The sequence below is a fragment of the Somniosus microcephalus genome, chromosome 14 (genome assembly GCF_052327205.1).
Source record: "Somniosus microcephalus isolate GS21.2 chromosome 14, FLI_Smic_1.0, whole genome shotgun sequence".
Classification (NCBI taxonomy): domain Eukaryota; kingdom Metazoa; phylum Chordata; class Chondrichthyes; order Squaliformes; family Somniosidae; genus Somniosus; species Somniosus microcephalus.
The window spans coordinates 86,533,495-86,556,786 of record NC_141000.1 but is presented as its reverse complement, the minus strand read 5'-3'; the positions used below and the strand labels follow the sequence as shown (position 1 = coordinate 86,556,786).

The following is a 23,292-nucleotide window of genomic DNA, read 5'->3' as shown; positions in this document are numbered from 1 at the left end:
TGACCGACTTATTGTATTAAGAAACCCCCTATTTTCTTGCTCCAGTAGTATAGTCCGAGACACCCCCTTCATTCTTGCCACAATGGAACAGTCCCTAAGCCACACATGGGTGCAGCCATTTTACAGTTTAAACTGCACGTGGTTGAAGGAGGCAGAAGTTGTGAGGTTTGGAGCAGTACAGTTTTGACCGTGTTCGTTTATACGTGTTTGCTTTGTAATTCCGTTTGTTAAGTGTTATAGTAAACAGTTTAAAAGACAAAGCTATGTTTGGGAACGTTTTATTTCGACACGCGTCTACTCGTTGTTAAAAACCCCACAGCTCAGTGGCTGCCTGTTTGGAAACTAAGAAGCGCAACTACACCAGGCGTTACACCCCGTGAATATGTTAATCACTGGCCTAAAACCGACTGAAGGCCCCATGCTGAAATTAGTCAGTGCTGGGCAGGGCAGGGCAGGCGTTGGGCCTACCCCACTCAGGATTCTACAGCGGGCGCCAACTAAAAGTAATCCCCCCGCATCAACAACTTCCTGTGTGGCCAGGAGCAGCAGGAGTGTTGCCCCAACTCCACAGGCGCTGCAATCACTCCCTCCTCCCTCCATAGCCCACTCCAAACCCCTCCCACCCCCCTCCATAGCCCACTCGAAACCCCTCCCTCCTCCCTCCATAAGCCCACTCCAAACCCCTCCCACCCTCCTCCATAGCCCACTCCAAACCCCTCCCTCCTCCCACCATAGCCCACTCCAAACCCCTCCCACCCTCCTCCATAGCCCACTCCAAACCCCTCCCTCCTCCCTCCATAGCCCACTCCAAACCCCTCCCTCCTCTCTCCATAGCCCACTCCAAACCCCTCCCTCCTCCCTCCATAGCCCACTCCAAACCCCTCCCTCTTCCCTCCATAGCCCACTCCAAACCCCTCCCTCCTCCCACCATAGCCCACTCCAAACTACTCCCACCCTCCTCCAAACCCCTCCCTCCTCCCTCCATAGCCTACTCCAAACCCCTCCCTCCTCCCACCATAGCCCACTCCAAACCCCTCCCACCCCCCTCCATAGCCCACTTTAAACCCCTCCCTCCTCCCTCCATAGCCCACTCCAAACCCCTGCCTCCTCCCACCATCGCCCACTCCAAACCCCTCCCACCCTCCTCCATAGCCCACTCCAAACTCCTCCCTCCATAGCCCACTCCAAACCCCTCCCTCCTCCCTCCATAGCCCACTCCAAACCCCTCCCTCTTCCCTCCATAGCCCACTCCAAACCCCTCCCTCCTCCCTCCATAGCCCACTCCAAACCCCTCCCTCTTCCCTCCATAGCCCACTCCAAACCCCTCCCTCCTCTCTCCATAGCCCACTCCAAACCCCTCCCTCCTCCCTCCATAGCCCACTCCAAACCCCTCCCTCTTCCCTCCATAGCCCACTCCAAAGCCCTCCCTCCTCCCACCATAGCCCACTCCAAACTACTCCCACCCTCCTCCATAGCCCACTCCAAACCCCTCCCTCCTCCCACCATAGCCCACTCCAAACCCCTCCCACCCTCCTCCATAGCCCACTCCAAACTCCTCCCTCCATAGCCCACTCCAAACCCCTCCCTCCTCCCACCATAGCCCACTCCAAACCCCTCCCACCCTCCTCCATAGCCCACTCCAAACCCCTCCCTCCTCTCCATAGCCCACTCCAAACCCCTCCCTCCTCCCTCCATAGCCCACTCCAAACCCCTCCCTCTTCCCTCCATAGCCCACTCCAAACCCCTCCCTCTTCCCTCCATAGCCCACTCCAAACCCCTCCCTCCTCCCACCATAGCCCACTCCAAACCCCTCCCACCCTCCTCCATAGCCCACTCCAAACCCCTCCCTCCTCTCTCCATAGCCCACTCCAAACCCCTCCCTCCTCCCTCCATAGCCCACTCCAAACCCCTCCCTCTTCCCTCCATAGCCCACTCCAAACCCCTCCCACCCCCCTCCATAGCCCACTTTAAACCCCTCCCTCCTCCCTCCATCGCCCACTCCAAACCCCTCCCTCCTCCCACCATCGCCCACTCCAAACCCCTCCCACCCTCCTCCATAGCCCACTCCAAACCCCTCCCTCCTCCCACCATAGCCCACTCCAAACTACTCCCACCCTCCTCCATAGCCCACTTTAAACCCCTCCCTCCTCCCTCCATAGCCCACTCCAAACCCCTCCCTCCTCCCACCATCGCCCACTCCAAACCCCTCCCACCCTCCTCCATAGCCCACTCCAAACCCCTCCCTCCTCCCACCATCGCCCACTCCAAACCCCTCCCACTCTCCTCCATAGCCCACTCCAAACCCCTCCCTCCTCCCACCATAGCCCACTCCAAACCCCTCCCACCCTCCTCCATAGCCCACTCCAAACTCCTCCCTCCATAGCCCACTCCAAACCCCTCCCTCCATAGCCCACTCCAAACCCCTCCCTCCTCCTACCATAGCCCACTCCAAACCCCTCTCACCCTCCTCCATAGCCCACTCCAAACCCCTCCCTCCTCTCTCCATAGCCCACTCCAAACCCCTCCCTCTTCCCTCCATAGCCCACTCCAAACCCCTCCCTCCTCCCACCATAGCCCACTCCAAACTACTCCCACCCTCCTCCATAGCCCACTCCAAACCCCTCCCTCCTCCCTCCATAGCCTACTCCAAACCCCTCCCTCCTCCCACCATAGCCCACTCCAAACCCCTCCCTCCTCCCACCATAGCCCACTCCAAACTACTCCCACCCTCCTCCATAGCCCACTCCAAACCCCTCCCACCCCCCTCCATAGCCTACTTTAAACCCCTCCCTCCTCCCTCCATAGCCCACTCCAAACCCCTGCCTCCTCCCACCATCGCCCACTCCAAACCCCTCCCACCCTCCTCCATAGCCCACTCCAAACTCCTCCCTCCATAGCCCACTCCAAACCCCTCCCTCCTCCCACCATAGCCCACTCCAAACCCCTCCCACCCTCCTCCATAGCCCACTCCAAACCCCTCCCTCCCACCCCTCCTAAGCCCACTCCAAACCCCTCCCTCCTCCCTCCATAGCCCACTCCAAACCCCTCCCTCCTCCTTCCATAGCCCACTCCATACCCCTCCCTCCTCCCTCCATAGCCCACTTTAAACCCCTCCCTCCTCCCTCCATAGCCCACTCCAAACCCCTGCCTCCTCCCACCATCACCCACTCCAAACCCCTCCCACCCTCCTCCATAGCCCACTCCAAACTCCTCCCTCCATAGCCCACTCCAAACCCCTCCCTCCTCCCACCATAGCCCACTCCAAACCCCTCCCACCCTCCTCCATAGCCCACTCCAAACCCCTCCCTCCCACCCCTCCTAAGCCCACTCCAAACCCCTCCCTCCCACCCCTCCTAAGCCCACTCCAAACCTCTCCCTCCTCCCTCCATAGCCCACTCCAAACCCCTCCCTCCTCCTTCCTTAGCCCACTCCAAACCCCTCCCACCCACCTCCATAGCCCACTCCAAACCCCTCCCTCCTCCCTCCATAGTCCACTCCAAACCCTTCCCTCCTCCCTCCATAGCCCACTCCAAACCCCTCCCTCCTCCTGGCAGTCCATCCTGACGATGTTGATGAGACCCCAGGACCAATTCTCATCGATCCTCGGGCCTCTTGGTTTAGGCATTCACTGTTCGCGCAAACTGGCCCGACGAATTTTTACCTGCAGTTTTGTGGCCATCAGCACAGTGTAGACATAAGGACCAATTGCAAAAAAAAAGTCTTAAAGTTGCACAACTGACTTCCCAAATATTTTTATAATACATCCAGGTGTAAGAATATCCCGAATCATCCTGTTTAGTGACACTGCAAATGTGTTCATACAAATTTGCTCAATACAGTATTTGCAGAAAACCCTTATACATGTACCAAAAGAACACGTTTAGAAATACTGAACAGAGCAAACCATTACAGCCACATTTACAATGTTGCTACACAGTGAGCAGAAATGTCCTGCCTCTGTCATTTTATTAGACTGAGGGAGAGAAATTCACCTTGTGCCGGTTTCCGTCGCAAATTTGCCGGTGCGATCCAAATATGTACCCGAATAATGGCCCAGAAATTCGGGTCGGGGGCTTCCCACGGGTGCAAGCCCCCGATCTGCACTTACCTAGCGCGCCAGCCGTTGAGCTCTGGGCTCCCGTGGAATTCCGATCCGGGGCCTGGTCCAGCTGCCGGCGCGCAGTGCTTGCGTATCCCAGGGGCGCAGTTAGTTCGATGCGTCCCCTGGGATCACGTGGGCCATGGGCAGCCAATCGGAGCAGGGAATGCTCCATTCATAAGTCTGACAGGAAGTGCTGTCAAGACTTATAAATACTATGGCCCCAAAATAGCACTAAATCTTCAAATAATTTTTTTTTAAATCACATTTTTTAAATAAACTATAAATTACATGAAATAACTATTTTAAACAATCATTTAAATTTTTGAAAAAAATAATTTTATTTTCTAACGGGGCTAAAATTAAACTTACCTTGCTTTAAAGTATTTAAAAATAATAAACCTGTGGAAAAAATGTTTTAATTTTAATTAATTCACCACTTACCTTGTAAAAAGCAGGCCTTACGCCTGCTTTTTACATTTCTAAATTCTGCAGGCTTACCCTCCTGGGAAAACCTGTAAAAAATACTGAAGTTCGATGTGCACGCGCAGCCTCCCCTGCGCACGCGTTCGAACTCTGAACCCCTTCTTTCAGGGGAACGGAAGTGCCGGTTTCCCGCGCATGCGCAGTGCATGCAGGAAACCGGCACTTCCATCAGGCCTACGGGTGAGTACCCCGTGCGTACTCACCCATGGAGAGCCGAATTTCTGGGCTAATGTCTTATCCTAATCGTGGTAAAACTCTCTAGTGCATCAGTGTGGCATTCTTCCATTTCTCACTGCAGCCATCCTAAGGCCTCCCTGAGTGTGTTAAATATATCTTTCCAAGAAGGATAGCGTTAGCTTCCTTAAGACTCTCTCATAGTTATGTTAACTATAACTTAGATTTAGGCTGTTGCCCTTCTCTGTATCTTTCTACGTTTTTGTAAAGGTGTCAACAGTAGTTAATATTCCACATGTGTTCTTAAAGTGCTTTATTGAACTCAGTAACATTTCCCTTGACTTGCATTCTATCAATCAACTTTTGTAACTGCTGTCCTACATTTTAATGATTCTTTTAATATTTGATCAGCTATTACACCAATATTTTTCCTCGTCTCATTTAATACTTTTTAAGTTTGTAATTGTGTTTGCTATTTTTAGTATCGATCTGTATTGCCATACATTTCTTAACAATAAATTGTATTTGTGATTCATATGCTGAACTACTCTGTAGGTTTTTGGATGCCATCGTACGTTGCTACTGGTCTGAGACTGGTGGCTGCAAAGAGCAGTTTGCATCTGGCAGTATTACATTTATACTGCTGGCTCCCAATTTTGAGAGCTTCCACTTGCTCAAAACATTAAAAAAAAATCTCTGCTTCTGTTCATAAAATGCCCAGGAGATCCAATGAACCCTTGAGCACTTTTCAAACCAGGCTCAACACTACATTGGATTCATATTGCATGTGGTGTGAAATGGTCTCCCACAGGAATCTCACTTTGCTGCACTTCAGAGTCAAAGCAGGGTATGACTCCAAAGTTATAGTGCCACTTCTGCAAAGTACTGCACTGATAGAATGTTATACCTTTCCTTTGAACATCTTGCTATTCACACAATTTTGTATCATTAGCAAACTTAGCCATTCTACTTTCCGTATCCTCAACAACAACAACAACTTGCAATTCTATAGCATCGTTAACATAGTAAAACGTCCCAAAGCGCTTCAGACAAAATTTGACACCGAGCCACATAAGGAGATATTAGGACAGGTGATCAAAAGCTTGGTCAAAGAGGTAGGTTTTAAAGAGCGGCTTAAAGGAGGAGAGAGAGGTCGAGAAGCGGAGAGGTTTAGGGAGGGAATTCCAGTGTTTAGGGCCTAGGCAGCTGAAAGTATGACCGCTAATGGAAGGGGCGATGGAAATCGGGGATGCACAAGAGGCCAGAATTGCAGGAGCAAGATAGGGAGGGGCAAGCACATGGAGGGATTTGAACACAAGCATAAGAAGTTAAAATTTGAGGCATTACTGGACCCGGAGCCAATGTTGGTCAGTGAACACAGGGGTGATGGGTGAATGGGACTTGGTGCGAGTTAGGACACGGGCAGCAGAGTTTTGGATAAGCTCAGGTTTACGGAGGGTGCAAGGTGGGAGACCGGCCAGGAGTGCATTGGAATAGTCGAGTCTAGAGATAACAAAGGCATGGATGAGGGTTTCAGCAGCGAATGAGCTGAGACAGGGGTGGAAATGGGTGATGTTGCAGAGGTGGAAGTAGGCGGTCTTGGTGATGGAGAGGACATGGGTTCGGAAGCTTAGCTCTGGGTCAATTAGGATGCCAAGGTTGTGAACGGTCTGGTCCTAGGTGACTTCCAGGTGCCCGGGGCGATGGCCTAAGATAGATGTTACACCCCTTGATTATGCTAATCAAGGGCCTAATTCCTGTTTCGGGACACCAATGTCAAATGGGACAAAAATTGAGTGGAGCATGCGCCGTGCATACTCTGCTCCATTTTCATGGTCTAGGGTGGCCTAACCAGCGGTCTGCCAAAGAAGAGGTAAGTTGTTCTTTTCCATTTACCTGAATGTGGAACCATGAAGAGTAGGAGTCCTCCTCGCTCCACAGCACAACAGCAGGCTGCCAGCCCATGTTCGACCCCCGCCCCCCCCCCTCCCACCCCCAACCCCCAGGGCCTACCTGAGCACCACTGCTGCTGTTGCAGCTGGACGAAATTGGTGACCTCCAAATCGGTGAGCTGTTTCGGGAGACACAATATAGTTTGACGGTTAATTGCAGCCAGGGGCCCGGTGCCCGATTTGGCCCTGGCACAGATAGGCAAATCCCATCACTCCACTGACATGCCGCCTGTTTCAGTCGCAAGTCCAATTTCTAGCCCAATAACCCCAGTGCCATGAGAAACTGGATTTATAAAATGTTGAAGGGGTTTCTCTGACCACCTGGGTTCTCTATAATGCTACTCAGTACTTCCGTAAGTGGGCTGAGCATGTGGATTTCCTTCCTCCACTCTCAAACAGTTAAAAATGTCCTGGCTGGGAGCAGAGCTCTGATTAAACACATAGGCACGTAGCACTGAGCTCTCTCCTGGATTTGACAGCATCAATCACAGCCAGGCAATAAAAACAAGACACTGCTGGCTATGAAAGGACACTGTTTACGGTATAGCTGCACTCTAACCACCAAAACCTGTTATCACATAATTCCCAAGGAGCTTCTAAAGGTGAATCTGATACCCTACAAAAGACCCAGGTTTTGATCACTTAGATAATAATTTCAGTGATTTTATTTGAACTTGTTTAAAGTTTGGGTCAAATGAGAAAAAAACTAGATACAGTTCTGCTCCCTCCTCCTAATAACAAACTCAAATTCTTTGTTGTAAAGGACGTCTTTGTTATTGGTTATTAAAATTAGATTTTTAAAGCGTTTTTGGTGCTACCTATTTTTTCTATTCATTCACAGGATGTGGCCGTCCATGCCCATCCCTAATTGCCCTTGAGAAGGTGGTGGTGAGCCACCTTCTTGGACCACTGCAGTCCATGTGGTGAAGGTACTCCCACAGTGCTGTTTGGGAGGGAGTTCCAGGATTTTGACGCAGCGACGATGAAGGAACGACAATATATTTCCAAGTCAGGATGGTGTGTGACTTGGAGGGCAACTTGGAGGTTGTGGTGTTCCCATGCGCCTGCTGCCCTTGTCCCTTCTAGGTGGTAAAGGTCACGGGTTTGGGAGGTGCTGTCGAAGAAGCCTTGGTGAGTTGCTGCAGTGCATCTTGTAGATGGTACGCACTGCAGCCACGGTACGCCGGTGGTGGAGGGAGTGAATGTTTAAGGTGGTGGATGGGGTGCCAATCAAGTGGGCTGCTTTGCCCTGGATGGTATTGAGCTTCTTGAGTGTTTTTGGAACTGCACTCATCCAGGCAAGTGGAGAGTATTCCATCACACTCCTGATTTGTGCCTTGTAGATGGTGGAAAGGCTTTGGGGAATCAGGAGGTGAGTCACTTGCCACACAATACCCAACCTCTGACCTGTTCTTGTAGCCACAGTATTTATGTGGCTGGTCCAGTTAAGTTTCTGGTTAATGGTGACCCCCAGGATGTTGATGGTGGAGGATTCGACGATGGTAATGCCATTGAATATCAAGGAGAGGTGGTTAGTCTCTCTCTTGTTGCCTGGCGCTTGTGTGGTGCAAATGTTACTTGCCATTTATCAGCCCAAGCCCGAATGTTGTCCAGGTCTTTATGCATGCGGGCACGGACTGCTTCATTATCTGAGGAGCTGAACACTGCAATCATCAGCGAGCATCTCCACTTCTGACCTTATGATGGAGGAAAAGTCATTGATGAAACAGCTGAAGATGGTTGGGCCTAGGACACTGCCCTGAGGAACTCTTGCAGCATGTCCTGGAGCTTTCTCCCTGATTCCCATTAACTTCAATTTTACTAGGGCTCCTTAATGCCACATGCGGTCAAATGCTGCCTTGATGTCAAGACCAGTCACTCTCACCTCACCTCTAAAATTCAGCTCTTTTGTCCATGTTTGCAGCAAGACTGTAATGAGGTCTGGAGCTGAATGGTCCTGGCAGAACTCAAACTAAGCATCGGTGAGCAGGTTATTGGTGAGTAAGTGCCGCATGATAGCACTGTCGACAACCTCGTCCATCACTTAGCTGATGATTCAGAGTAGGTTAATGTGGCAGTAATTGGCCAGATTGGATTTAAAAGAAAAAGACTTGCATTTATATAATGCCTTTCATTACCTCAGGACGTCCCAAAGTGCTTTACAGCCAATGAAGTACTTTTGGAGTGTAGTCACTGTTGTAAAGTGGGAAATGCGGCAGCCAGTTTGCACACAGCAAGTACCCAGCAATGTGATAACGGCCAAATAATCTTTTTTTTGTGATGTTGATTGAGGAATAAATATTAGCCAGGACACCAGGAATAACTCCCCTACTCTTCTTCAAAGTAGTGCCGTGGGATCTTTTACATCCACCTGAGAGAGCAGACGAGGCATCAGTTTAACGCCTCATCCGAAAGATGGCACCTCCGGCAGTGCAGCGCTCCCTCAGTACTGCACTGGAACGTCAGCTCAAGTCTCTGGAGTAGGACTATGAACCCACAACCTTCTGACTCAAAGGCAAGAGTGCTACCAACTTAGCCACGGCTGACACAAACAGGATTTGTTCTGCTTTTTGTGGACAGGACATACCTGGGCCGTTTTCCACGTTGTCGGGTAGATGTCAGTGTTGTATGTGTACTGGAACAGCTTGGCTAGAGGTGCAGCTAGTTCTGGAGCACAAGTCTTCAGCACTACAGCCGGGATGTTGTCAGGGCCCATAGACTTTGCTGTATCCAGTGCGCTCAGCCATTTCTTGATATCACGTGGAGTGAATCGAATTGGCTGAAGACTGGCTTCTGTGATGGTGAGCATCTCAGGAGGAGGTCAAGATGGATCATTCACTTGACAATTCTGGCTGAAGATGGTTGCAAACACTTCAGCCTTGTCTTTTGCACTCACATGCTGGGCTCCATCATCATTGAGGATGGGGGTATTCATGGAGCCTCCTCCTCCCGTTAGTTGTTTAATTGTCCACCACCATTCACGACGATGTGGCAGGACTGCAGAGCTTTGATCTGATCCGTTGATTGTGGGATCGCTTAGCTCTGTCTACAGCATGCTGCTTGCTTAGCATGCATGTAGTCCTGTGTTGCAGCTTCCCCAGGTTGGCACCTCATTTTTAGGTACACCTGTTGCTGCTCCTGGCATGCTCTTCTGCACTCCTCATTGAACCAGGGTTGGCCCCTTGGCTTGATGGTAATGAGGATTATGGAAATATAATTCTGCTGCTGTTGATGGCCCACATTGCCTCATGGATGCCCAGTTTTGAGCTGCTAGATCTGTTCTGAATCGATCCCATTTAGCACAGTGGTAGTGCCACACAACACGATAGAGGGTGTCCTCAGTGTGAAAACTGGACTTCACCTCCATAAGGACTGTGCAGTGGTCACTGCTACCAATACTGTCATGGACAGATGCATCTGCGACAGGTAGATTGGTGGAGATGAGGTCAAGTAGGTTTTTCCCTCGTGTTGGTTCTCTCACCTGGCTTTCGACAGCTGGGTCAGTAGTGGTGCTACCGAGCCACTCTGGGTATGGACAGTGAAGTCCCCCACCCGTGGTACATTCTGTGCCCTCACTGCCCTCTGTGCTTCTTCCAAGTGGTGTTCAACATGGAGGAATACTGATTTGTCAGCTGAGGGAGAACAGCATGCACACGGATCGCCATAGTTTTCCGTCTTTTATGGTTTCCTCCCTATCGCGAGTATGATATTCTATTTACACTACAAGGTGTCTACGTAAATGTAGTAATATAAATTAGATGTTAAGGCAAAAACTGACTTGTATCTCTACACTTATAACACTTACATATTTGAGAGATCACTGCTTGCCCAACGCCACTTCAGCTGGCACTTTGAAAATCCCCTTGGTGGGAATAATGAGACATCCTCAGCTCAAAGGAATAGGTATTGCACCACTGAGTCACCAAGCTAGAGTGAGATCTTAATTCTATATTAAGATGTAAAATATGTTCTGAAGTCAGATTTTGATTCTGGAACAAAATTGTAGTAAAACTGGAAGGTAATAAAAAGAATCCCTTTAAGAACATAACAATTTGAAAAGTTTAATCATTTTGGGGATTTTGTTACTTCTGTACAAATGGTCCATGCCACTTAAGTTGGTAATGGTTAAATCTAACTCTGTGTAGCCCCATACAATCTGTCACTGTTGAGCAATGGGGTGAAATTGACTTTTTCCATCTCACACATATTCCATCTCCTTTCAAGGGCACTAATCTTCAGCCATATGGAACACAAGCGCTGTTTATTACAGTGTTCCTGCTGTAAAATACTCCATTAATGCAAGCGAGATCCCTTTCATTACTTTCGCATTATTCATTCTGTCCTCTCACCTGATACTCAATGCCCTTCTTTCAGAGGTGTCCAAAAGCAATGACTCTCTGCTTCTGTTAGAATCTAGTTCTCAGCTTTATAGTGGCCATTTAGTATTATCCTTCTTCTTATCAAATTGCATAATATATCTCTCCAGGATTATTTCTCATGTCCATCAAAAACATTTACAGCTAAAACAGTATATCTTATCTCTTTCTCAACAACAACTTACAGTTACATACAGCAGGTGCCTCTTCCATGGAATCTCAGCACTCCTACGGCTCTGCATGGAAACAGAGTGATGTGACAGGCCTCACCAATCTACCTGCCACAGATGCATCTATCTATGACAGTATTGGTAGGAATGACCATCGCACAGTCCTGTGGAGACGAACTCCTGTCTTCACAATTCAGACACTCTCCATTATGTTCTGTGCCACTATTACCATGCTAAGTGGGATAGATTCAGAACAGATCTAGCAGCTCAAAACTGGGTATCCATGAGGCACTGGGGACCATCAACAGCAACAGAATTGTATTCCAGCACAATTTGTAACCTCATGGTCTGGCATATCCCTCACTCTACCATTACCATCAAGCCAGGGGGCAAACCCTGGTACAATGAGGAGTGTAGAACAGCATACCAGGAGCAGCACCAGGCATACCTAAAAATGAGGTGCCAACCTGGGGAAGTTACAACACAAGACTATATGTATGCTAACAGCAGAAACAGCAAGCTATAGATAGAGCTAAGCAATTCCACAACCAACGGATCAGATCAAAGCTCTGCAGTCCTGCCACATCCAGTCGTGAATGGTGGTGGACAATTCAACAACTAACGAGAGGAGGAGGCTCCATGAACATCCCCATCCTCAATGATGGCGGAGCCCAGCACATTGCAAATGACAAGGCTGAAATGTTTGCAACTATCTTCAGCCAGGAGTGCCAAGTGGATGATCCATCTCGGCCTCCTACTGAGGTCCCCAGTATCACAGAAGCCAAACTTCAGCCAATTCGATTCAATTCACATGATAACAAGAAATGGCTGAGCGCACTGGATACAGCAAAGTCTATGGGCCCTGACAACATCCCGGCTGTAGTGCTGAAGACTTGTGCCCCAGAACTAGCCGTGCATCTAGCCAAGCTGTTCCAGTACAACTACAGCACTGGCATCTACCCGACAAAGTGGGAAATTGCCCAGGTATCTCCTGTTCACAAAAAGCAGGACAAATCCAATCTGACCAATTACCGCCCCCATCAGTCTACTCTCAATCATCAGCAAAGTGATGGAAGCTGTCGTTAACAGTGCTATCATGGGACACTTACTCATCAACAAGCTGCTCATCAATGCTCAGTTTGAGTTCTGCCAGGACCACACGGCTTCAGACCTCATTACAGCCTTGTGCCAAACATTGACAAAAGAGCTGAATTCCAGAGGTGAGGTGAGAGTGACTGCCCTTGATATCATGGCAGCATTTGACCACGTGTGGCATCAAGGAGCCCTAGTAAAATTGAAGTCAATGGGAATCGGGGGGAAAACTCTCCACTGGCTGGAGTCATACCTAGCACAAAGGAAGATGGTTGTGGTTGTTGGAGGCCAATCATCTCAGCCCCAGGGCATCGTTGCAGGAGTTCCTCAGCGCAGTGTCCTAGGCCCAACCATCTTCAGTTACTTCATCAATGACCTTCCCTCCATCGTAAGGTCAGAAATGGGGATGTTCGCTGATTATTGCACAGTGTTCAGGTGCATTCACAACTCCTCAGATAATGAAGCAGCCCACGCCCGCATGCAGCAAGACCTGGACAACATTTAGGCTTGGGCTGATAAGTGGCAAGTAACATTCGCACCACACATGTGCCAGGCAATGACTATCTCCAACAAGAGAATGTTTAACCACCGCCCCTTGACATTCAACGGCATTACCATCATCGAATCCCCCACATCTACATCCTGGGGGGGTCACCATTGACCAGAAACTTAACTGGGCCAGCCACATAAATACTGTAGCCACAAGAGCAGGTCAGAGGTTGGGTATTCTGCGGCGAGTGACTCACCTCCTGACTCCTCAAAGCCTTTCCACCACCTACCAGGCACAAATCAGGAGTGTGATGGAATATTCTCCACTTGCCTGGATGAGTGCAGCTCCAACAACACTCAGAAAGCTCGACACCATCCAGGATAAAGCAGCCTGCTAGATTGACACCCCATCCACCACCTTAAACATTCACTCCCTCCACCACCGGCACACTTTGTCTGCACTGTGTACCATCTACAAGATACACTGCAATAACTCGCCAAGCCTTCTTTGACAGCACCTCCCAAACCCGTGACTTCTACCACCTAGAAGGACAAGGGCAGCAGGCGCAAGGGAACACCACCACCTCCAAGTTCCCCTCCAAGTCACACACCTTCCTGACTTGGAAATATCTCACCATTCCTTCACTGTCACTGGGTCAAAATCCTGCAGGTGAGAGCCATAGAATAAATAGAATCTCTCAAATGTGTGTAAGGAAATAAGAACTCATTCTTTTTGAGTTATTGCACTTTTGTACTCATGAAAGAATTGTAGAATTCATCAAATGGTTTATGTTAAGAACGTAACTACTTTTCCAGTTTCTATATTCTTATTTAAAGTTTTCACATAAGAAACCATTCTATGCTATGGTAATTTATTAAGAAAATACTACTAAGTGTTTGGAAAACAAAATAGCTAAAAGACCTGAGCATTCAGCAGACATTGTGCTCAACGATGACATCTTTTTCTAACTCCTTTTCTGCCAATCTTTTCTGCTTCTCTGTAGAATGCATCAGTTTTTAGTTGCATTACAGTTAACGCTGGTGCCAGAGATGCTCCAGTACTTTTCCCAAATCTGTAAAAGTGGGGGATGATAAGTTGATAAAGCTGAAAAGAAAGCATATGGAATCCTAGATTTTATCAGTAAGCACGTAGGGGTGAATTTCTCACTGTAACTTCAGAGGAAAGGCAGTGAAAACCCTGGAAAAAAGGCGTAAACAGTGGCTGTTCCGACAAGCAGCAGGATCCTCTGGGCATTCACTCCGTAAAGTACAAAAAGAGATTATGCTAAACCTATATGAATCATTGCTTAGGCCACAATTACAATATTGTACCCTTACCTTAGGAGAGATGTGAAAGCGATGGACAGAAGAGACTTATTAAGATGATACCAATGATGAGAAGCCAGAGAAACTGGGCCTCCTTTCACGGGAACAAAGTCGGTTAAGAAGAGATGTGATAGAAGTGCTCAAAATTATGAGGGGTTGGCATAAGGTAAACAGGGAGCAACTATTTGCACTGTTCAGTGAGTCAGTAATTAGCGGGCATAAATTTAAGCTCATCACTGAAAGAGTGAAAGGAGAATTCCTTTTAGGTTGTTAGGACATGGAATTCCCTATCAAACAATGGTAAATGCAGATTTCATGACGGCATTTAAAAGGAAAGTGGATAAATATTTGTAAAAGAAAAAAATTACATGTATGGGAAAATGGCAGAGTAATGGGAATAAATGGTTATCTTTTTCAGAAATGGGAGTGATGGTTACTTCTTTCAGAGAGCCAGGTCCGGCACAATGGGCATTAGACCTCCTTCTGGACTATAAAATTCGAAGAATCCAAAGTTCTTTGGGAGGCAGAGGATGAAACTAGAACGATGTCAAGCAGAATTTCACTCTGATTTTCCACCAGCCATTTGGGGCGGGTTACTCTGTAGCCTCTACAGGCGTGGGCCATCACCGTTTATTAAGATGACTCCATCGCTAGGATTTGGGATGGAGTCAGTGTTTTTCTTCAGCAGGTGGCCAGGAGTCCTGCTCCTTTGCACTTCCAGAGGCGGAGCAGGAATTCTGAAATTTCAGGCCTTCTAAAACTGTAGCACAAGGGTGAGCATTGATCCAATGTGACCCTAGGCTATCAGCCAATTGCTTAATTGTATAAACACAGCAAAAATATACACTGACTATAAAATTACACTTATTTGGAAGAGAATAGGGAAAATTGGGGCTTATACAGAAATATTTTCATTTTGAAGGATCATATACTCATAATCCAACACCAAAGCGTAGTTATGTTAAAGGCTAGGCAGAAGCTGCAACCTTTAAAAGCAAATCCATGAAAATAATTAAAGTCTATTAAACATAGTGGACTGATTAAAGGACAAGAATAATTCATGGAGAAATACTTCTTTTTATCACTCCCCCAAGAAACCTTCAAGATGACCCACCTGGACGGACAAAACACACAGTAATGTAAGAAAGCACAGAACCAGAAAAGACTCTACAGTCCATCTGCCCAAAACGAATACCTCTCAATCGCCCACTCCCTCAAATGTCAATCCCAATCTCCCTTAAATATTTCCACCCTTTCGGCCTCCACTCTCTCTATGGGCAGCTCATCCCACATGTTCAGCACCTGCTGCATTCAGTAGTTAAATCAAAACTGTCTGTGCATCTTCCCTCTTCTAAGCTTAAGCCCGTGTCCCCTGGTTCTACAGTTTGTGGCAATCTCAGACGCATTATTGTAATTCAATTTATCTGTTCTCTTATAAATCTTAAACACTTGAATAATCTCTTCCCTGAGCCTCCACTTCTCCAAAGTAAACAATTTCAGGCTGTTCAATCTCTCCTCATAACTCAGATGCCTTAAGCTAGGTATCAGTTTGGTTGCTTTTTTCTGCGCAGCCTTCAATGCCTGGATATCTTGCTATAGACACAATAACCCAATACTGCCAAGCATACACCAGTATACTTTTTTGTATGATTGACAGCTTATGAGAGCAAATAAAGATGCTGCCGATCTCTTTTGAATATGAATCAGGCCTCTACCCGATTAAAGTGTTGGATATCTTCTACTGTACATTATTAATAAGTATTCCCAGGAGTTTTCATATAAATTATAATACAGATGAAACATAAAAGTAGGATGCCTCTGCACCAAAACTATTTTCCCTTAGAGAACCAACTCTCTTTAACCAGCTGATTAAAATTCCATTGCAGCATTCAAAAATATATGTGAGTTCCAGCCATTTCTACTTTCAGTTTACCAGCACCAAATAGTAATACACAACAAGTTTAGAAATAGTTCCCCAAGAATTCTTCTAGATTATTCATTTTGGAACAAGAAGAAGATGTCAGTCACTTTTTGCAGTGACTGCGACTGCACTGTTGTGGAGATGCTGATTACATTTCCCATTCAGAAGAACTGTGAAAACCTGCATTTGACTGGCAGGAGAAGACAAAGTACATATAACAATATACATGCAGAAAATACCAATCCATAAAAACTGACAATATTAAACGATATTACCTGATCAAACAGTGATAGCGGATTTGTTGAATGGAATTTGGTTTTAAAAACCTGTGACTGTAAGCAGAATGGGACAATGATTCAATCCGTTGTACTGTATGAGGATGAAAGGGACAATGATTCAATCCGTTGTACTGTGGGGATGAAAGGGACAATGATTCAATCCGTTGTACTGTATGGGGATGAAAGGGGCAATGATTCAATCCATTGTACTGTATGGGGATGAAAGGGACAATGATTCAATCCGTTGTACTGCGGGGATGAAAGGGACAATGATTCAATCCGTTGTACTGTATGGGGATGAAAGGGGCAATGATTCAATCCGTTGTACTGTATGGGGATGAAAGGGACAATGATTCAATCCGTTGTACTGTATGGGGATGAAAGGGACAATGATTCAATCCGTTGTACTGTATGGGGATGAAATTCTTCTTCGGCAGGAGTGCAAAGCGTGTGATAGCGAATTGGCAGCTTGTTTTATTCCACGTCCCAGTGGCAAAAGTGAAATGCTCTACTCTATTGAACTGTAAACAAATCAAATTTTAAATTTTCTAATAAAAGCTCTTTTGTTAATTATACAATAGTAAGAGTCATTTTTATTTAAGCATATTGAGTTGCGGTTGACACACTTAAGCAACAGATTAATTCTCCCAATCTCACCATCACAAAAGTTAATACATTATTATTTTTAATTCGCATGTCGGTTCAATACCTCAGGAATCAGCAACAGTAGCGTATACTCAGTGCAAATATTATTCTTTGCATATCTGTTTTAAGCTCCTTTTCCATCTTGATATCGTACACAAAGCCTTTGTGCTTTCAAAAAGTAACACAAGTTTATCTCGGCAAGGGTGAAATTTGGTATCTTTTTAGAAACTAAGTATGGAAAAGCATTTTGACTTATCTTAGATCTGGTCATTATCACATTGCTGTTTGTGGGACCTTGCTATGTGCAAATTGGCTGCCACGTTTCCTATTTGACAACATTTCCAAAAGTGCTGTAAAGCGCTTTGGGATATCCTGAGGTCTTGAAAGGCATTATATAAATGCAAGTCTTTCTTTTCTTTCTCATAACTTGTCTGTACAGACACGAAAAATCAACACCATGTTTAAGAGTCTCCAAACCAATCTACTGAGAAATCTACTCAAGTAAACTTCATGTGTGTCTGATACAGAGCACGCAGTCTCCCCATAGACATTTGTACCTAAGTTCAGAGAGCTTAGTCTCAGGTTGGCAGAGCCAAGGTTTGGGGACTACATGGGTACTGCTAGAGTTTAACCAGCTAACAGTGCACTGCCTACTGGCACAGAGCATTTGTATACTTGCTGCTGTTTGTCCAGCCAAAACCACCCTACCTGTTCAGGGTTATTTGGAGTTGTGTCGAAAGTATGTTAGCTCCAAGAGACAAGTCTACTCATCCTGTTTTCATTAGTGAACCAGACTGTCTGAGAATGGCCTGGAACACTGCAGACCTGCCTGGTTCAGGAACCAGACTTCAGAGGTTGACTTATTTCTCAATGTCTGGACTATGTTCTATATAGAACGGCCAATTGTTTCCGTGTTCAGTTCATGCAATTTAAATAAACTCATCAAAAAAGATAAATATGTTCAACTTTGCTAAAATAGCTTAATATATTTTATTTTATGTTAATGTGCCTTTCATTGGCAGACAAAGGAAGCAGATAAAGGAAAATGTTCTATTGAATCCTCAACAACAATCCAGTAGTTTTGGAAGTTGAGGTGCTTTTTTAACACATTATATTCCAGATAAATGCATAAAATGGGAAATCTACAACATAGTTAAGTAGGATATGTGTACTCCTGGTGAGACCACACCTGGAGTATTGTGTACAGTTTTAGTCTTCTTACCTAAAGAAGGATATACTTGCCATCGAGGGAATGCAATGAAGGTTCACCAGCCTGATTCCTGGGATGGGGGGATTGTCCTATAAGGACAGATTGAGTAGACTAGGCCTACATTCCCTAGAGTTTAGAAGAATGAGAGGTGATCTCATTGAAACATACAAAATTCTTACAGGGCTTGACAGAGTAGATGCAGGGAGGATGTTTCCCCAGGCTGGGGAGTCTAGAACTAGGGGTCACAGTCTCAGAATAAGAGGTCGGCCAGTTAGGACTGAGATGAGGAGAAATTTCTTCACTCAGAGGGTGGTGAATCTTTGGAATTCTCTACCCCAGAGGGCTGGGGAGGCTCAGTCGTTGAGTATATTCAAGACAGAGATCGATAGATTTTTGGATATTAAGGGAATCGAGGGATACGGGGATAGTGCAGGAAAGTGGAGTTGAGGTAGAAGATCAGCCATGATCCTATTGAATGGCAGAGCAGGCTCGAGGGGCCAAATGGCCTATTTCTTATGTTCTTATGTGCAACTAATTGAATGGACACCAAACTTCAATAAAGATCCTGCATCACAATTATCTAAATTCAGATTCAATATTTCACTGTAATTGGTTTACGGGTTACAAGACTAAATAGGTTCATTTTTATCTTTGTTGATTGAATTGACTTCAGAAACCATGAACGTCAGTAAAAGAAGCATGAATGACTCAACTGTTCCTTATATTTGAAGCAAGCTGCAATTCATTCATTGTAAAAATGTTAAGGATGTGCATAAGTGACACTCATTATTTCTAACTTACACCTATACAACATATATCTCAAAGACATTTGAAAGTTAATTCATAATGAGTTGCTTCCCATGTGCAAGCATGAAACTAGCAGCTAGAATGTATGTGGAAGAGTTGCTGCCATTTTGTAATACAGGCAGTTTAGGCACAGTATAAATCAAGGTTAATTGCGTAATCAAAATTTACACTTCAACACACATACATATATATATAAATTCAACAAATCAAGAATCTACTCTACTCTAAGAAACTACCATGCAAAATAACTGTCCTTGAAGTAATAACTAAGATTCTAAAGAAGGCATGGTGTCACGTCACAAACCATAACATCACAAAAAGTATAGGCCTCCCTTCGTGCAACAAGGTTTAATTGCTTTTCCTGAAGGTAAACCTACCATTGCCCACAGTCTACTATGACTGGAATACTTTGAACAAACCATTACTTTATTTTAGTGATAGTTGGTGTATCTATTTTGACCCTGTGGCTGAAGAATCGAGAATCATGAATACCCTGCTTGGTAAAAGGAACATCTTTGTGTTTTCTTCACTCTTGCTATTTGAAAACTGGCCACTCACCAGTTCTGATGGGAGAGTATTTCTAGAAGATTGTTACATTGCACCAGAATGAAGTGTGAATTATGCAAGAATCTATGGTGATTACAAAACATGCTGTAACTTCCTATAGGATAACAAACATTGCCCAATTTTTAAAAGTCAAACATTTATTGGAAATTGCATGTTTGTCAAATCAAAACACCCTTACAACATGCTGGTATAGCTGAGTCGACATTTTCTCATCTCAAATGGGACTCAGATTAGTGAAAAAAGGAACTATTTTATGTGTAAGTTGCAGTTCTTTTAAAACTCATCATAAGGGTGTGTCAGCTATATTACAAAATGGGAACATTATACCTACTCTATTAGTATGTCCAGTTTCATAAAATCCAAATCAAACAACTTTGTCAAACTTGGGCTGATTTAGAAATAAATGCATTTTTGTGAGACTTTTAAAAGAAATAAGTACAATAATGCTGAAGTGGAGTAGATCCTTAAGAATCTAGTTTTGATTCTGAATTAAACACTCCTCGATTTCTTGAAGAAAATTGTTTTGAGGAATATTAAATTAGAATTTTAAAATCTTCTTATAAGACAAGGGCAGCATAGTGTCCAAAGGTAATAAAATAAATCAGTAATGCTGCATTGCTGCATTGTCAAATTTTTATCCTCCTTAAAACTGAACTATAAAACTTTTATCGTCTTTTGGCTGATTAGGTGATTGTTACTTCATGCTCATTTTTTCAAACCTTTCTGCACACTTTAACCTTATTACACTAACAGTTCATTTCCCATACAGTCTACTGTTAAATATTTTACTAGACTGAGGTCAGGTTACTTGACCATTAACACAAAGTGTTAAAAATGTGTTGGGGACAACTTCCTCCCGTCTTGACCAATGAGTGCTACAGCCTATCCACTTTTCAATTCTAAATTTCAGTTATTTTTTAAAAAGAAAAGAGAAAATCTTACCAGCGAGATGGAATTCTGTGACCAGGCATATTATGGCACAAATCCACTTTAATTTCATTTTCTTTTCTCCACTCTTCCCTTGCTTTTCTCCACTCAGGCCTTTTGTTCCTCACAGCGCACTGTGACTTGTCTTCTGTTGTGCGTTCAGGAAGTGGCTAGCACTCGAGCTTGTGTACAGCCTACATGCTCTGAATGCTGAGATCTGTATGCTGATAACATACGTTTTAGGAACTTATTATGTCTTTGTTTTATTTTAGTCAAACTTTACATATATAGACACAAAACATTTAAACTAATCCAGCCTCTCTTTTACTGTCATTTTCTCTGGAGGCTACTCCTTCTAAAGTCCCAATTGTTTCTGCTTACAGTTTCATTCACTTCTGAGTGTATTTTTACAGTATTTATTGACCTAGGATCATATTTAGTAATTCATGTACCTACTCTCATTTTCAGGTAAACTAAATCTCAAATTCAGTGAAGATACATACATGTGTGTATTTCTCATGATTTTTGATTTTGGCGCTATAGTGTCCACATTGACAGGTCAGTCAGCATAAATGGTTCAAAAATTGATTAAATCCCACGCCATAATATTAAAACAGTATTAATTACAAAAACAAGACTGTAATCTCAGGTGTCAGTTGACTGTGTATTCTATTATTTTATTAATTTGTAATTGCTTCAGGAAATCTGTTATTCTGTTTATTTGTTTTGAGATTGTAAATGCTTGGGAAGAAACAAATTATGTAACTGGAAAGTATTCCAGGCAGATTCCACGTATCATTGCAATATTGCTTCTTCACAATTCACATGTAAACTCATGAATCTTTTTCTGTTTAACTTACCGACGGCATAAGTAACCAGGTTTGCAGCATTTAAAGCTTCATCTAAACAGAACGTGAAGTCAAAGGTGAACCTCTTTTTGATGATCTGAGTGTCGGATGCATGCATCAAGATCATGGGAACACCATAACCTCCAATTCCTCTTCTTGTCACACACCAACCTGACTTGGACGTATACCACCAGTCCTTCATTGTCAATGGTTCAACATTCTGGAATTCCATACCTGAGATCATCACGGGAGTACCATTAGCACAAGGACTGCAGCGGTTCCAGGAGGACCTGGTCCATCTCAACCTTCTCAGGGCAACTAGAGACGGGCAACAAACCACGGCTTTTCCAGCGCCGCTCACACCCCGAGAACAAAAAAAAATAAAAGTGATCTGGAATAGCGTTCCCTGGGTAAACAATCAACCCTTTTACTGCTACTAGATAGCATGTAGGAATTTCACTAGGTCTCACATTGCTTCAGAAGATGGATAATACAGCCATGCCAGATGCTTTTTCAACAAATTAAACTATTATTCACAAATTGAGTTATTTCTGGAAACAAACGGTAAATGCAAGATATTGAAAACAATTCTAAAAACTGAAGTTTGAAGCCAGTTCGCAGAGTTAAACAGACAAGCCAGTCAGATGAGATCCTTTGAAAGCCTTGCAGAACTTGGGATGAAGTATTTTTCAGGGACATATAGCTTTCTTATTCCTTAGTAAACCAACAGAAAGCAGTCTTTGCAGGATTTACATACGTGCTTTCCCATGGAGCTACGTTCCATTCCCTCCATTTTATAAGCAGAAGGAACTGGACTGCTGATACATTCAAAGTGCAGTATTTTCATACCCAGAAAGCCCTGGCAGGCAGGGAGTGCCAACATGCAGTGTTTGATATTAATCTGAAATACCAGTTTGCATTTTAGGCCATTGATACAATCTGATGACACCTAGATCAAAGTAGCCTTCCTGATTAGATTATATGACTGTTTGTAGCAATAAATTTATCTTTAACATTGCAATCAAAATCTTTGCATATTATGGGTGTTTTGTTCCCATCACAGTGTTCCTGTAGACACCTTGTGTAGTGTCCGTGTGTTGATAAAGACACTGAAGACAGGAGTTGGTTCATAGGTATTTACTAAGCAAAGTCTGGGGGGGGGGGGGGTTCTAACGGATATACACAATACACAGGCTTATATAGCCCGAGTGGCAATCACTGGCACCACAGCACACCTGGGGCTCTTAAAGGCACATACACTACAATTCCTCCCCTTTTAACTAACCAGTACATCATATTTTAAGTAATTATTAATTTACATGTTATAAGCAAAATAATATACATTGCTGTAGTTAATTAATTATAAGTCAGTCTCTCAGGAGGCTTCCTGACTCGGTCCGGATAACGCCTCGGGGATGTAGTAGTTTCTGGTGGTGTAGTAGGTTCTTCTGGCAAGGCTGATTCGGCTTGAATGCCAGTGTCGGGTTCATCGGGTTCCAGTATCACCGGATCGGAGGTAGATATGGGTATCTCTACTTCATCATTAGATGTATAGAGTTGTGGTGCAGGTTGTCCCTTTTCGGATGACTTTATGATTTGGTCAGCATGGTGCCTTATTATGCTTTCTCCGATGTCCACGGTATACATCAGTGGTCCTAGTCGTGTGCAGATAGTTCCAGGCTGCCATTTCTCGGTACGGTAGTCCCGAGCCAAAACTTGTTGACCTATCTGGAAGGTTCTAGTTGGCCTTTCATTCATGCCTTGAAACTGCCGGTTCTCCACGTCCCTTCTGATGTTGGGCTTGACCAAATCCAGCCGGCATCTTAGGTTTCTATTGAAGAACATCATGGCGGGAGTTTGGTTGGTAACCATATGTGTTGCATTCCTGTATGCGAATAAGAAGTTATCCACCTTGTGCTGAAGTT

The 23,292-nt window shown here is 45.0% G+C and overlaps 1 protein-coding gene across 1 annotated transcript in view; it reads right to left on the bottom strand.

The window, feature by feature from the left end:
• The window catches only part of cd247 (CD247 molecule), a 154,683-nt gene extending 133,966 nt beyond the window's left edge, over window positions 1-20,717 (bottom strand). The window contains exon 1 of the mRNA XM_086006871.1: window positions 20,535-20,717. Coding sequence (XP_085862997.1) covers window positions 20,535-20,592 — 58 coding nt within the window. The 5' untranslated portion in view covers window positions 20,593-20,717. The remainder of the gene's footprint in view (window positions 1-20,534) is intronic.
• Between the last annotated feature and the right edge of the window lie 2,575 nt (window positions 20,718-23,292).